The following is a 17,368-nucleotide window of genomic DNA, read 5'->3' as shown; positions in this document are numbered from 1 at the left end:
CTTGATGGAATACCCACAGGTTTAAATTTAAAGCCATTTCTGTTCCTATTCCTGCCACTAGCTGAGGTACAGAAGAGAGAACTCGTCAGTACTTGCCCCACCCTCTCTAACTTAAGTATTTTTCCTGGGCTAGAAGCTGTGTGATTCTGGTAAAACACTATAAGCCTCACTTTCCACATCTGTAAAACGGGAGTAGTGACCTCACCTGTCTCCTAGGACGGTTGTGAGGAGACAGTGAAAAGCAGGGTGAAAAACAATTATGTCACGTAATTAAAGCTTAATTCTCTTTTTCTCTTGGGAGGGGGGTCAACAGCTTTGTTGAGATATAATTCACACACTATCCAATTCACCCGTTTAAAATGCACAATTCAATGGCTTTTAGTATATTCACAGAGTTAAGCAACTATCACTACCTAATTTGAGAACATTTTCATCACCCCAAAAAGCCATCACTCTCCATTTCTACCCCACCTACCCACCCCAACAACCCCAGGCAACCACTAAAATAAAACTTCTGTCTGTATAGATTTACCTATTCGAACATTTCATATAAATGAGATGATGCAATACCTGGTCTAATGTGACTGACTTCTTTCACTTAACATGTTTTCAGGGTTCACGCATGATGCGGCATGTATCAGTACCTCATCTTTTTTTTTTTTTTAATGGCAAAATAAAACTAGTGTTCCTGGAAGGTCCACTTAATGCGCTTGGCTGCTAACTAAAAAGTTAGAGGTCGGAGTCTACTCAGAAGTGCCTGGGAAGAAAGGCCTGGTGATCGCCTTCAGAAAAACCAGTCGCTGAAAACTCTGTGAAACACAGTTGTCCTCTGCCACACCTGGGTCGCCAGGAGTCGGGAGTCGACTCGACGGCTGCTCAACATGAAATATTCCATTGTACGGACACGTCACATGTTATTTATTTACTCATCAGTTGTGAAGCGACATCTCATTGTGGTTTAAGTTGCATTTTCCTTACAGCTGACAAAGCCAAATTCCTATCAGCAGGCCAAAAATGTCTCCATTCCTATAAATCCAAAACCCACTGCCATGGAGTCCATTCCGACTCATAGCAACCCTACAGGGCAGAGCAGAACTGCCCTACAGGATTTACAAGGCTATAATCTTCAGGGCAGCAGACTGCTACATCTTTCTCCTGTGGAACGGCTTGTGGGTTCGAACAGCTGACTTTTCGGTTAGCAGCACAGCTTTTAACCACTGTACCACCGGGGTTCCCTTCCATTCCTATCCAACTAAATACTCGAAACAGAGCAACCAGCCAGGTACAAGCACTGCATAAATCAGAATGCATACCAACTACCGTGCTGGAGCAGGTCCTGAAGGTCCCTAGCTTTAACAGCAGTTATTTTCCAACAGATATGAAAGACCTTCAACATTTTAACAACAGTCTAGCGGTATTGGTGCATCCCAGCTAAACATCGCTAGCCTTCAGATTTAAATCTCAGGAAGGGCTTGCTAAAGCAGTTGCATCTTCTCTACAAAAAGGTTACATAAGAAAATTGGAGAGAAGAAATTCTAAATGTAAATACCACATTTCAATCATTCACATATCGGTTCTCTCCACCTGCCTTTCTGTGTATCTCTTCTTCTTAAATAGAAATAGGATCACTTAAACCATTCTTCTGTAAGTAAATAGCCATAATTACCGATAGGAAGAAATTTTAGACGAGACTGTGATTTAAGTTAAACATTGAGAATCTCCCAAATTTTGAAGGTAGGCAAGGGGAACAAGAATCTAGACACTAGCAAGAGTTTCCTCTCCCCTCTCAAAAACTGTGATATGGAGAGAAGAATTACTACTATTCAAGGAAATCTAACTCACAAGGATTATGAATTTTTTCAGATCTTACCACGTTTGAACAAATTCATGCACAAAGATGTGAATTACCTCCTTCCTGAAACATCCTACTTCTAGGATTTAAAATTTTTTTTTTAATTTCTTTTAAAAAATCAAAGCAGAATAAAATCTCTGTAAAGCATAACCAGGAAAACATGAGAAGGTTATAAGCTTAAAAAACAAAGAAAGGAAAGTTTTCTATTTTCTAATGTAAGGCGTCAGGCCTGAAACATGGATTCATAACATGATTCATCCATTTTCTAAGAAATTTTCCATGCCCCAAGGCTGCACTATGTAATTCATTGTTTCAGTTATTTCTTGGCATACAGCTGACTGTGCAACTGACCGCTGAACTTCCTTGTCAAACAGAACTTTCCATTGTGGGAAATTTCTAAAACATTCATATTAAGCTAAGTGGAAATGTCATCACAGCTCAAGAGCAAAAATGGTCTGTATCAACGAATCCAACTTCTACGGAGGCGGCAAAGGCAAGCCACCGAACAAGCGCAAGTGCGGATGCCTCACTGGAGTTTCTATAAAAAGTTGGTTGTGAAAAGGACAAACACTGTATGATCTCACTTGCTTATATGAAATATGCAAATATAGGGAAACCAAAGCTTATTAGTGGCTACCAGGGGTTCGAGGAAGGGGGAAAGGGGAAGTTGCTGCTTAGGGGAAATGGAGTTTATGGTAATGGTGCTAACATAATTTGGAAAAAGATAGTGAGAACAGTAGCATGGCATGAAGAATACAATCAGTGTCACTGAATTATGTACGTAAAAATTTTGAACTGGCAAATGTTTTGTTATGTATATTTTTAACACTATTAAAAAAAAACTTGATTGTGAAGACGTTTAGGAACAAAGATCAGTTTATTAGAGTTGTTGTTGGGTGCTGCTGAGTCAATTCCAACTCGTAGCGGCCCCACGTGACAAAGCAGAACTGCCCCCTGGGGTATTCTTGGATGTGATCTTTAAGGAAGCAGATTGTCAGGTGTTTTTCCCATGGAACCACTGGGTAAGTTGTAAGAGTTACCTGAGGGTTTTCTGGTGGCGTAGTGGTTAAGTGCTACAGCTGCTAACCAAAAGGTGGGCAGTTCAAATCTACCAGGCGCTCCTTGGAAACTCTGTGGGGCAGCTCTACTCTGTCCCATAGGGTCTCTATGAGTTGGAATCAACTCAACGGCAAAGGGTGTTTTTGTTCTTTTTTGGTTTAATAGGAGGACACTTGTTAAAACTGTTGCATAGTGTCAGACCCCTTCTGCTAGATTACACGATGCCCTCATTTCTAGTTTTTATGAAATCAATAGACCATTTATGTTGCAAGTATCTGTCTAGGGTATGCACTCTCTTATTCAATGTGGTGTTGACAGCAGTAATCAAATTTTGTACATACCACTAGCTCTATTATAGCTCAACGGCAACTGGCCGCCAGCCTAGGTCTACTCTCATCAAAAAGGAAAGAAAGGATTGCAGTGGCAAGAGAATTACAGAACAACTCAGCTGAAACCACGGGAGGTAGTAAAGAAGGGAGAGAGTAAAGCAAAGGCATTCAGGGACTAATCCTCTCTCCACCCAGGATACACGCGCCCAGCAGCGGCAGCGCCGCCAAACCCAGACAAGGGGCCTTGACCATTAAAGGCACACATTTTCTTCATTCCTTCTGTTATCTACAAACCCTCTTGGCTTTGAACATCTTATTATAACTGTCAGTCCTAACTAATGAACCTCACCTGACCCTTGAGAGCAGCAGACAAAAGTAAGAGTCAAAGCACCCCCTCCCGGACCAGGGATTCCACAGGAAATGGAACTCAGGACTCACAGCACTGGCTGTGATGTCTCAAGACACTGGCTCAGCGTGTAGTTATCCTGTATGCACTTAAGCTAGGGTCAAGCAGTTTTTTCAGATCAGAAAATATTAAAATCTTTTGATAGAAACAAGGTTAGCTAAAAAAAAAATGGGGAGAAGGTGAAGATCTGACTTTGAAATTTTATTTGACTTTCATTTCTAGACTGAATTCTCCAAGAAAACCACACTCCTGCTAATAGATGGGAGTCCCTGGGTGGTGCAGTCAACGTACTCGGCTGCAAACTGAAAGGCCAGAGGTTCAAGTCCACCCAGAGGCACCTCAGAGGAAAGCCCTGGTGATATGCTTCTGAAAAATCAGCCACTGAAAACCCTAAGGAGCGCATTTCTGCTCTGACACACGTGGTCACCATGAGTCAGAATCGACTTGACAGCAGCAGGTGGCAGTAGTGGTGGTGGCTAATAGATACTCTTTATTTAAAAGCAGCACTGAAGAAGGTTAGAATCGGAATTTTTCCTGAAAAAATTAATACAACACATAAGCCAAGTTACATTAAAAACAAAAAACACAGTGGCCATCCAAGATACAAATATTGGTCTCTTACGTGTCTGGAACAAAAAAAAAAGGAAGCCAAAGGCTCAAAGAAGAAACTAATCTAGAGGACTGATAGCCTACACGAACCATAGCCTCATCTACCCTGAGACCAGAAGAACCAGACGGTGCCCGGCTGTCACTACCAACGGATCTGATCAGGGTCACGATAGACAGACCCCGAGAGAATAGGAGGAAAATACAGAACAAAACTCAAATTCTTAAAAAGTCCAGATTTATAGGCCTGTTTGAGACTAGCAGAACTCCCAAGACTACTGCTCTCAGATACCCTTAAAATTCTGAACTGAAACTACTCCCAGAGTTCACATTTCAGGTCAACTAACAGATTGATTCATAAAAGTTATCACCTATGATCACTGTGTTCCTTTAAGAAATCATCTATAGGAGACTAAACAGTCAACATTTACTCTAAAGCAAAGATGAGAAGATAGGCAGGTGGGGGGGTGGGGGATGCAGAGAAACTAGTTTAATGGAAAGGGAACAACCAGAACAAAATGAGAATGTGGACACACTGTGAAAAATGTAACCAATGTCAATGAACACTCTGTAGAGTAATTGTGAAATGGGAACCTAATTTGCTGTGTAAATTTTCACAAAGAACACAATATTATTTTTTTTTTAATTTTTTTTAAAAAAAAGCAGGATCTAGGGCAATTTCCCCTAATTAGACACAAAAACAGTTCTGCAGAAAATATATATTTTACAAACAGTAAGTAGGATAAGATTTGTAAAAACGCCACAGCAGTTTCAGTCAGGTTTTGCCACCAAATGAGTTCAAATCTGGTCAGATTTTACTGTTGAGTGAATTACAAAGAAAAAACCTTTAGATTTTCAGAGCATTTTTGGATGTTGGACTGGTACCTATGAAATCCACAGCCTCATCCATCCTGTATCCCACCCTCCGACTCTCAGCCTCTTTTATCAGGTCTCAACTAAAGTCAACTGCAATGTTCACACTACCTCTGGGCTCTCTTCACTCCAACTTACCCTCCCACGAACCCCAGAGTGATCTTGCTAGAATACCTGCAATACCCTCCCCTAAAAATCCTTAAAGGTTTCCCATCCAAAGATGAGGTCTAATCTCCTTCACAACCTGAACCAACTCCTCTGATTATACCGACAGCCTACACAGCACTACTCCCAAGAAGGGTCCAAAAACGAAAAAGCCATAGTCTCCGCCCTTAAGATTCTCACAATCTTTTTAATGCTTTCATCAGAGTAATACTGTTTAGAATACAACTTGTCCAATAATCAAAGAACATGGCAGGATTTTTTTTAATTCATTTTTTTCTAACTAGGAAATTCTCCCTTGGCTCTTGATCACATTACAAATTATTATCAAAGTCCCACATTTTAACATAAAGTAGAATTTTTCACATGCTTTTATCAAAAAACATGGTAAAACACTCATGACCCTACTGCTGGTATGGTTAAGGCAATTACAAAAAAAGAAAAGCCAGGGAAAACTTCTTTAAAAACAAGCAAACCCAAAAAGGGAACATCAAGTATGCTATTTATTGGGCTGAATGATTTCCCATGAGATTGTTTTTCCAAAGCATGAAGCTATAAATAAAATATGAAATCATGCCTTTGTTTCCATATTAGTAAACTAATGGAACTGAATGGTATTGTAATCAACAAAAATACGTTAAAGAGCATTCAACCAAAGTCCCCACCACGGAAGAGCTTACAATTTATCCCTAACCCCACAGGCGCAGACTTCAGATACAGGTTGTGGGGAACATACCAATGAAAGGGGGAAAACTCATCTCTTAAGTGTTAGTTTTATTTTCTAAGTGCAAACAGTCAAAGTCACCTACTTAGGAGAATGAATTAAAAGAAAAATTCCTAGAAGTTGTATTTCAGGAATAAACTATAGCCTTTTTTGTTTTCTTATAATTATCTCAGGAAAGCAGCGTGACAAGCAGTGAAGAGTAATACCACCAAATCCCTTAATGAGGGGACAGAGAGAGTAGTGGGTATGAATACCCATACCCTCTCCCTCCACTCAGGGAGGTGATGAATGTTGTAAGCAGGGAACCTGGCAGATTCTCCCCCTGGGCAGCCCTCCTCCGACAGCACTGTGTTTGTGTACATGCTGGGGATTCCCACTAGGAATACTGCTTCCCAAGAAAAGTGGCAACTTCTGGAACTGACTTCAGACAGCGGCTGACGGTGACCTGCAGCAGAACAGGCCAACACTACACAGATGCCAGGCAATTCCATCGCATTGCAGAAGCCAGGCTCCGCCTCCCAGGAGCATGGGAGGAACCCTGCAGGGCTGCTGCTGAAGGCAGGGGTCCCTGTGCTGGCCACACGGCTACACACATCTCACTCTAGTGGGAGGAAGGGAGGTCATCCCCAGGACTCTTCAAGGAAGTAGGCATAGTTACCCGTGGATGCATTAAAAGACGTGAGGAAAACAAGCACGTGCTTAAAAAAGAAAGATGAATCGAAAAACATTATTTAAAAAAGAAGAAAGATGTTTTTTTTTTCCCCCCCTATAGGCGCTGAGTCAGAATTGACTTACTACAGTAGTCTCAGGACATATTCCAGTTTTATAAATCATGTGAAAAATAAATGTTGTTGTTCTCCATTTATCTTTGTATTCCATCCTTGGCACAGTGCCTGGTACATCTTAACCAGTTGCCATTGAGTCAATTCCAACTTATGATGACCCCATGCATGTCAGAGTAGAACTGTGCTCCACAGGGTTTTCAGTGGCTGATTTTTTTGGAAGTACACTGCCAGGCCTTTCTTCCAAGATACCTCTGGGTAAATATGAACCTCCAACCTCTCTATTAGCAGCCTAGCATGTTAACCATTTGCACCACCCAGGGATTCCTGGCACATCTTAGGGACTTGATAAATGAACACTTACTGAAAGAAGAGTGATGAGCTGATCTGGGAGACGTCAGGGCAGAAGTGACAGCAGGCCAGGAAGGTGAGGGTTGGCCCTGACCAGCTCCCACACCCAGTGTGACCAGAGCACACGACAGGCTCAATCAATGCAGAAGGAAGGGTGGCATAGTCCATGATGAGGAGCAAAATCAAAACTTGCAGCTCTGGAGTAGACTGGGCAGCTCCAACACCACAGAAAGACACTTTGCAAGGAACCAGAAAGGTGTGGCCAGGTGAGAGGGGCAGTTCAGGAACATAAAAGAACTAATTTGGCAATAAAAGTGCTATAAAAGTAAAGACCGTAGCATTGGCAACATGCTAGGCTGTGGAACAAATGAAAAAACAAGTGCATTTTCTTGAAGTCATCTGTTTGACACTGAAAGAAAAACTTCTCTATTGGTTGGCCCAGTTTCATGGGAGGGTGCAAAGAAAAGAAACATAAAGATTTTTCTTTCATGTTAGCTGTAAAAACATCCAGTAAGAGAAGTAACCCAAGTGCCCCATAAGGCCTATCAGCCTGTGGATCCAGACGCAGCCACTTGTCCCTTGGTCACCTGCCCACCTGTCCCTTGGTCACATGCAATGACAATCACTATTTGCCATATAGCAGAACCTCAGAAAATGCGGGCCACTGCCTGTTATCCTGCTGGCTCTCTGCAGCCGAGGCTGCTGATTCCGTCAGGTTCTAGCCATTATGTGGCACTCAATTTGTGGTTGGAGATGCCAGAGTCTGGTCCCCTGTGCCCGCCATACCAGCTCCCACTGGACACCACCTACTGTAGTCCATCAGACACATCTGTGTGCATCTCAACCCTGAAAGCCACTCTGGAGAAGATGGGTGTGTTTATTACAGAGGTGAGTCACCTGTGAATACAGCCTGCAGCTGACACCACACAGGTAGTCCTGTCCAATCACAGGAACACCCCGCCCAGACTCCCACGTGTTCTATCTCTCAATAAGGCATAATCATCTACTGTGACAACTTCTGGCTGAGACAGGGAGAAAATGAAGTCTCCAGTTAATAACTAGGCAGGACCAATGCTAGGGAACTGACAGAGAATATTTCAAATCAGCTCCAGGATTTCCAAGATGATACAAGGAGATCCCAAGAGGTAAATAGAAGAAGAACAGAGAATGCAAGCAATGATTATCACTCAGGAACCACGGGACTCATCAAAAGGTTGCCAGGGTCCCAGAGAGAAGTGCTTATGAGAACTGGTCAGCTCACAGGGACTCTGCTCCCTATAGTGTAGCAGTGCAGAAGGAAGTCCCCAGGCACAGCAGGGTGATGACACCAAGTGCTATGGGAGGGAGTATGAAAGCTGACCTGAGACAGGTCAGAGCCTGTAGAAAAGGGGAAACAGGAGGGCAGAGGCTGAGTACCAGGCGGGGCGAAGCCAACAGAAGGCAAGAAATGCACAAGCAACCTGTTATTAAAGTATTCTAAGAAGTCACAAAGAAGAGGGAGGGGAGCGGGAGGACGGGACTCAGGAAACAATGCCAGAAGGTACAAAGCAGAGAACAAACTCATCAGCGTTAAGTCGACTGACTCATTGCGACCCTGTAGGACAGATCAGAGCTATCCCCATAGGGTTTCCAAGGCTGTAAATCTTTACGGAAGTAGACTGCCACATCTTTCTCCCACAGAGCAGCTGATAGGTTCAAACCTCCAACCTGGTTAGAAGCTGAGCACTTAACCATGGTACCACCAGGGCTTCTCAAAGGAAAAAATGGTCATCTACAAATAAGGCAAAAACAAAGCTGAGCCTCCTATCCCACGGCCAACCCTGAGGGTAAACAACCCATTCCAGAACTTGAACTTGGGACCGTTCATGCCCCACTTCACACAGAGCTCTATTCTCCACGTAATTTTTCCCCTCCAGAATGTCCATGAGTAAATCTATCTCTAAAAGTAGAAATAAAGCAAATATAACAAACTTAGTTTGAAATAAGGAACATTGGATTAAAATAACTTTGTTGGGATTGCCAAATTCAGGCGATTCACCAAGATCCCAAACAGCGCCAGAACTATCAATGTTCCTATTTGACCATTAGAAGGCAATCTGGTCAGTGACTACTTCAAAGTTCTTGCACATTTATTCTCATTTGATGCCTGCAAAATTCTTACAAGTTAGCCCGTAGCGGTATTTCAACTCCGGTTTGAAAACTGAGGTAACCAGGGTTCCATGACACCAAGTGAAAACACCAAACTCGTGCTGTAGGTGAACTTAATCTCAGGACCAAGTCCCAGTCCAACAACCTTTCCTTCTGCCATGTTGTGGGGCTTTTAAAGCAGTTCTCTGACTTTCATCTTCTTTGAACCAACATAAAGTCCAGAGATTTCAAAGTTATTTTCTCTTCCTCAGAGTCACAGCCAAAGATCATCTGAAACCAAGAGGAAACGCGTGTTCCTCAATAGCAATAAGGTTCCAGGTATCGGGTAGCAGCAGCAGCTGCTAAAAGCCACGCCACCTCCACCCAGCCCCAAACTCTGGCACAAACACTCTGGCCTCACTCCTGAGGCCACCTGGACGTGAGTTTTTCAGTGACAGAAGGATAAAGAGATCTAACACCACCTACTCCCCAGAGCGTTAAAATCATAGCCCTGAAGGAAGGTGGTTACTCTTTACACGGGTTTCTAATCTGACCCCCCTCCACACCGGAACGAGTGGGGAGAAAGAGGAAACGAAAGCAAGTCACTGTAGGTTCTGGATTTCATATACAAGAATAGCCAGCAACAGGTGCAGCGTTCCGGTGAAATTACGACTCTCAACAAGCCTTTCGCCTCCGCAGCACAAAAGGCCAGACACAGAAACCCAACAATAGGCAATGATGTCAGAAGCGCTATCAGCACCATCCCCTAGCCAGAAGCAAGCAGTATAATAAAAAAACTATGAAACTGATCACGTTTCTCAGCAGGCACAATGTTTTTCACACAGTCCTCTCCCATGATAAAAAAAAAAAAAAAATTATTATTATTTTTTTTTTATAGCTTACTCTAAAATAATTTGCACCTTGGTTGCAATAAAACATTGCTTTAATGCCTAGTGACTAGCACAGTGCCTGGGACATGCTGCTGTTGCTGCTAGGTGCCGTCCAGTAGATTCTGACTCAAGGCAACCGCCCAGTGACAGAGTAGAACTGCCCCATAGGATTTCTTAGGCCGTAATCTTTTAATCTTTACAGAAGCAGGTCACCCGGTCTTTCTCCCGGGAGCCATAGGCTCAGACCGCCGACATGTTGGTTAGCAGGCAAGGACTTAACCATTGCACTACCAGGGCTCCTCCTGGTACATAAAACACAAAAAAACCAAACCCATTGCTGTCCAGTCGATTTTGACTCATAGCGACCCTTTAGGACAGAGCAGAACTGCCCCATAGGGTTTCCAATGAGCGGCTGATGCATTCCAACTGCCGACCTTCTGGAGAGCAGCCAAGCTCTTAACCACTGCACCACCAGGGCTCCCCCTGGTACATGGTAAGGGGCGATACATATTTACTGAATGAATCAGTGAGTGAAATAAACAGGCACACAAACTGTTCTCTTCACAAGTAAAGATAGCCACAATCTCATCTTCAGGGTAGTACATAAGTATAGTTCTTTCCCCAATTCCCCAAGAAGACAACAAAAGGTTGGAAACAGAAGCCAAGGGCAAAAGATATCATGGGTGAACATATCAGGAGGTACAAACCTTCCCTCCCCTGGCTGCAGCCAAGAAGCCCTGATTACTGCCCCTCGGGATGAACAGATTAGGCCAGGAATCCTCATTTTGAGAAGATGAAATGGGAAGAAAAAAAAAATCACAATCATTTAAGCAATCCACCATCAGAGTTTAATATGTCATTTCACAGAACATTTTCTACCTGACATTAGTACGGTATTTACAAAATCAGTTTTGTTGTGTAATCTTATTCAGTATGATAAAAATAATCGGCTTTGTGTTACGGTAAATGTCTTGCACTATGCATGGCATGTATAAGAAAAATATGAGCATGGATGACTAGAAATGAAGCCATTTTGTGAGCTACAAAAACTGTCAGAAGCAGTGGAGAAAAACGGCAGCTAAATTGAGGCCACAGACAGGGACTACTGGCTGTATGAACACTGTTTTGAATAAAAATAATAATACCAGTATGAGAACATCACTGACTTAAAGGGCTTAAGTAGGCAAATAACAATAATTGTAAGGCGCTTGAGAGTACAGATTAGAATAAAGATTATCAAAACTATCAGGAATGTCAGAGAACTGACCAGTACAAATAACGATATAATGTAATAAACAATTTTATAAAATTACTACAAAGAGTAACTTGATTTAATGACACCCCTCATTCAATCGTCTTTAAATTTATTAATTTCTCTTTTGCTTTTAACTTAAGTATTCAGAGCAGGATTTCTGTCATCTCTATACACTCAACTTAAAGAATCCTTAGATTGGTTAAGTTATCCCTTTCAAAATTCAAAATTAACTCCCACTTTCCTGTACCTAGAGGTATACACGCGAAAGTCCTGAATAAAATTATTAGCTGAGTTCCTAAGTGCCTCATCAAGAGTTACCTCAAACCTCAAGTAATAAACAGTAAGAGCAAGTCTATTACAAGCATTGTTTTTTGGGTAAGGCCTTTTCATTCCCTCCCAAGCATCTATCATCCCTATAGATCAGGCACCATGCAAGGTACTACAGACACAACTGTGAACAAAACAAACTTGGTGCCTGCCCTTAGGGAATCAAGCTACAGAGGACCTATCAAAAACTGAATAAACTAAGGCTAGTCCCTGGGTGGTGCAAATGGGTACACACTCAACTACTAACCAGAAAGTTGGCAGTTCAAATCCACCTACGGCCTTGGAAGACAGGCGGGGCAATCTGCTTCTGAAAGATCACACAGCCTTGAAAACCCTATGGAGCAGTTCTACTCTGCACACATGGAGTCGCCATGAGTCAAATCAACTGGACGGCAACTAACAACAACAAACACCCCTGAGGCTAAACAACAGGGCTAAACAAATAAGTACACAAATAAGAGAAGAAAGCAATGAGCAGTTGTGGTAAGTGTGCTGCAGCAAGCAAGGGTCGGGGGTCACAGGAAGAGATCTACTTTAGATGGGGTGGTCAGGACAGGCCTCCTCAAGGAGGTGCAATTTAACCCAATGCTCAGCCCAGAAGAAATAGAAGGAGGTGGCCAAGAGCTATGAGCTTGGTACTCCAGGCAGAGGAAAGTGCATGAGTTTTCCCAGGGTTAAAAGCCAGTCAGTGTTGCTGGATGGGGCAATGGGCCCAGAGAGATGAGAGTTCATTATAAGTAAGAAAGCAGCATCTCACCACGTGATTCACCGGAACCTGCCTTTGCCTTTGCAGACACATTCAGCCTGGAAGAGCTCCCTTCCACACTTTTCTCTGCCTCCTCACAGGTCCCTCCTCTGGGAAACATTCCCAGACCTCTCCGAGGAAAAGCAAACGAAAGGAGTTAATCCCCTCCTAATCGGTGGTTCCCCAGCGTCTCACTGTACCTCTTGCCACAGTGCACAGAATGACTTTGTTCGGAAGACTGTGAGCAGAGATCCTGTCTTATTTTTCTCTGTTCCCCAGGCATCTATCATAGAACTTGGCAGCAGGAGATACAAAATGACAAGGGAGTGAGCAACAAACCAAGACAGATGAATGAACAGAGCAAAGGAATTCGGTGAAGCCACTGCCACTAATTCATTAAGTGGTTGCTGGAGATGTGGACCACCAGCACCAGGGTCACATCTTAACTCATTTATAGCTTATGAGGCAGGATAATTTCTACTCTCTGATACGATTTTCATACAACAGGCATTTCTGGCAAATCCTCCTTCCTTCATAGAGAAACGGTGAAATAATTTTCACAGAGTATTACTAGACATTGGAACCCATTCATTTGCATTCGACAAACATGTATTAAGTGACTACTAAGTGCCAGGCCCTGTGCTAGGCTCTGGGGGTGCCATGGTCCCTGTCCTTGAATATCTACAAGTCTAGTAAGCAAAGCAAATTCTATTTTCAAAGTATTTTTAACAACTTATATGTGAAGAATCTAACAATCTAACTACCTTATGACATAATATTAAGAAAAAATGTTTGGGGAAAAAAATTTCAAGGTCACCCAGAGGACAAAATAAGTTAGCATTCGTTGCCCAGTTATTTTCACACTATTTCTTGGCTCACTGAGTTATGCCTAGACTGTCTTTACTGGAAATAGATGGACAACAAGTGAAGTCCCCACCACATTCGAAGCAAGTGTTCTTTACCTGCCTGCAACTCTGGACCACCTCCGTTGGTAGAGTTGGATGTCACTTCCATGTCTCCTTGGCTCAGCATGTCCTCCGAATGTTGCTAAGATTTACGAACCCGCAGTGCATTCTTTCTGAAGTCACAAAGGTATGTGTGCTCCTGGACTGCAGAATGCTTGGATGGAGTCAAATTGAAAAACAAGGCCAAACACTATGGGAGCTGTGGACACAAGAGTTCCTCCCAAACTGCCCCAACCAGAATGGTGGCATTCCTGCCTCTGTGCTCAGCCCAACACTGATCTACTCTGTCCAAGCCTCTGCCAGGCATGGGGCCTGTGGCCTTCAAATCCAGATGAATGACAGCACTTATCTGCCTAGGAATGGCAAGGTATGCATTTTTACAAACCCCACAGTTGAAACTGCTTCGTATACAGAGAGGCCAAGCGCTTCCTCACTGCTCCCTCGTTTTTCCTTAAATTCGAGCTGAACAAAAATCTGGGTGAGGAAAAAGATACTAAGGAGTTTAACAATTTAAAAATATATTTTAAATTTCTAGCCCTCACAAGACAGACTGTTCTCATGTATTTTGCAAACTATCTTTCAACCTATGTACTCCAAACTAACGCCTGAAGCTTTTAGGGATCCATCCATTAATATATTAAATAATAAATGTCAACAGACTAAAAGGTAAAATATCCCTCTTCAACCAGTATTAAAATACTATAGAGTGAAATGTAAGCTGCACCCTCTGCCAACCTCATCCCACAATCCTCTGCTCGCTTCACATCCAATCGCACCCCTCCTTCAGGTGTTCTGGAGCAGGCCCCGCCCTATGAGAGAACCAAGGCTCTCTACTCTTTTCAGGTATCAACTTAAATACGGTTTCCTTAAGGAGGTCCTGGCAGGCCACCACTGCCCGTCCCAGGCCAGGTGAAGTCCCCCTGTGATACACTATCACTGCACGGCAGACTGTTTATCCCCTAGGCAATTAAACAACTATCTGTACATTCTGGAGTTTGTTATCTGTTTCTCCTATTTGTCTACACATTTCAGAAGCCAGACGATTTGGCTGTTTTGCTCATTGATTTTTGTGGACCTGGACAGTGCCTGGGTGATGCAAACTGTTTGTGCTCTCTAAAAATCGAAAGGTTGGCAGTTCGAACCCACCCAGTGGCACTGTGGAGGAAAAGCCTGGCCATCTCCTTCCATAAAGATTACAGCCAAGAAAACCCTATGGAGCTGGTCTACTCTGTAACACATGGGGTCGCTGTGATTCAGAATCAATTTGACAGCAAAAGGTTTCATTTTGTCTCGGTTTACAGTGCCTGGAGTATGGGGTAGTTAGCAATCATAGTTTTTTGTTATTAGGTGCTATCAAGTCGGTTCCGACTCCTAGCGACCCTATGCACAACAGAATGAAACACTGCCCTGTCCTGCACCATCCTCGCAATCTTAGTTATGCCTGAGCCCACTGCTGCAGCCACTGTCAATCCGTCTTGTTAAGGGTCTTCCTCTTTTTCCCTGACCTTCTACTTTACCAAGCGTGATGTCCTTCTTCAGGAACTAATCCCTCCTGATAACATGTCTAAAGTACATGAGAATAAGTCTCACCACCCTTGCTTCTAAGTTAACAATAGCAAGAGTTATTTCTACTTAAAATGATTAAAATATATATATATCTCTGTTAAAATACTCTTTATGGTACACTGCTTCTACTGCCAAACTCTAAGTAAACAAATACTAGTTTAAAACCATCATTTTCATTAGGGGTTATATTTAGAGGGTCCATGAACTTGAATTGGGGGGAAAAAAAATACACACTTTCACCAACCTCTAACAGAAATATGAACTTGTTTCCACTGTGAAGGGAGCCCTGGTGACTCAGTGGTTAAGAGGTTGGCTGCTAACCAAGAGTTCAGTGGTTTGAACCTACCAGCAGCGCACTGGAAACCCTATGGTGCAGTTCTACTCTGTCCAATTGGGGGTCACTATTAATCGGGATCAACTCAACAGCGATGGGATTTTTCGGTTTTCCATTGCGAAGGTAGATAAAAACACAGTATAAGCAGTTCCTCTGACTTGACCACCAACAAAACTCACAGCCATTTTTCACACAATACAGCTGTAGCAGATACCTTGAAATTCAGTTCAGATATCCAGCTACCTGGTTCATTGTTATTTCGGAACAGTACAGTAATTACTGGATAACAATAATCAATTAGATCTCGTGATTTAATGCACCAATACAAATATTACTCTATCACAGGCTTAAGTATACTGATAACTCTTTCAATATAGTTTCCTTTGTAGTATGCATTTTATTTTATACCTTGAAAACATGTGTCTGTCTTCACTAAACTGCCAAAGGGGTCCATAAAAAAAGAAATGAAGATTAAAAAAAAAAAAAAGCCCTAATCTTTACCATTACATATAAACGTCTGATGCACTAAAAAGCACTTATAATTTGTTTTCAATGGACTGAAGTTATTTTCACTCAAAGAGAAAAAGAATAAAAAATTTCTAAGAGAAAGACAATTCAGAGTAAATGGTTAGAGTTATTAAAATGAGAAGTCAGTTTTACAATAAATGAAAATACTTATCTCATTGGTTTAAAATAGAACTATAATGGAAAAAAGGAGCCCTGGCGGTACAGTGGTAAAGTGCTTGGTTGCTAACTGAAAGGTCAACAGTTCAAACCCACCAGCCGCTCCTCAGGAGAAAGATGTGGCAGTCTACTTCCAGCCTTGGAAGCTCTAGGGTACAGTTCTACTCTGTCCTATAGGATCCACTCAAAGGCGAGAAGCTCTCAGGAGACATTAACAAGTTTACCAGCTACTGAACAGTTTAACTATTACATATCCTTGACATTCCTAAGAACATTCTTGAGATTACTAAACCTCTCTCACTCCCTGCCCCCCTCAAAGGTTCATCTTTGAGTTACTAAGCCCCTGAGGTTTGCATAGGGAGGATGCGAGAGAGGCAGGGCCATAAAATACAGGAAACACCTATTTCCACCAGGTGTTTCTTGTTTACAACAGATCAATTGGAGATTCATCCCATTTTACTGTAACAGCTCTGTGAATATGTACATCCCTCTGGGAAGAGTAACAGTCATTAACACCTTAGTGAAAGTTCCTTTAATCTGCCAACCATTCACATCTACAATGCTCCAGTAAAAAAAGAGCTTTGACCAGGAAGGAAACCCTGGTGGAAGTGGTTGACCTATGGCAGCTAACCAAAAGGTCGGCAGTTCAAATCCACCAGGAACTCCCTGGAAACCGTATGGGGCAGTTGTTCTACTCTGTCTACAGGGTCACTTCTAGTTGGAATCCACTTGAAGGCATCTGGTTTTGGCTGACCAGGAAGGGAAAGGCCATGGTTGGGTGGAGCCTCCAGGGGCTGGGTCAACAGGAGAAGTTCAGAGAAGGCACCAAAATCAGACTTGCTGACTTTGCAGACCCTCACTGGCAGCCAGTGGGTTACATTCATTGGAAGTGCTCTAGAAGACTAAATACCACAGCTTTTCTTTCACACAAATTAACAGGTACCGACCAGTTCAGCGACTCCAGTTAACAATTCAGTAGATTCCTCACCATCCACTAGAAAGAAAATAACAGGAAGGAAACAGTCCCTGCATCTCTTCTCCTTTCTTCCTCCTTCCCCTTCCTCCACCACCCTATTTGTAACTCTCATCAGGCCAACCAAAAGGTTAGAAGTTCAAGTCCACCCAGGGGCACCTCAGAAGAAAAGCCTGGCAATCTACTTCAGAAAAATCTGCCATTGAAAACCCTACAGAGGAGCTTCTTGGATCAGGTGGACACTTGAGACTATGCTGGCATCTCCTGCCTGGGGGGGAGATGAGAGGGTAGAGAGGGTTAGAAGCTGGCGAATTAGACACAAAAAGAGTGGAGGGAGGGAGTGGGCTGTCTCATTAGA

The 17,368-nt window shown here is 42.8% G+C and overlaps 1 protein-coding gene across 4 annotated transcripts in view; it reads right to left on the bottom strand.

Moving 5' to 3' along the window:
• Nucleotides 1-17,368, bottom strand: part of UTRN (utrophin) — a 610,574-nt gene that overhangs the window by 544,125 nt on the left and 49,081 nt on the right. The window contains exon 1 of one of the 4 annotated variants that reach the window (XM_049902906.1): nt 13,451-13,991. The exons of the other annotated variants lie outside the window; for them this stretch is intronic. Coding sequence (XP_049758863.1) covers nt 13,451-13,520 — 70 coding nt within the window. The 5' untranslated portion in view covers nt 13,521-13,991. Of the gene's footprint in view, nt 1-13,450; nt 13,992-17,368 lie in introns of those variants that run through there. 4 annotated transcript variants of the gene reach the window in all.

Source organism: Elephas maximus, chromosome 1 (assembly GCF_024166365.1).
Source record: "Elephas maximus indicus isolate mEleMax1 chromosome 1, mEleMax1 primary haplotype, whole genome shotgun sequence".
NCBI classification, from domain to species: Eukaryota; Metazoa; Chordata; class Mammalia; order Proboscidea; family Elephantidae; genus Elephas; species Elephas maximus.
The sequence above is the reverse complement of the archived record's forward strand: the minus strand, read 5'-3'. Positions and strand labels throughout refer to the sequence as shown.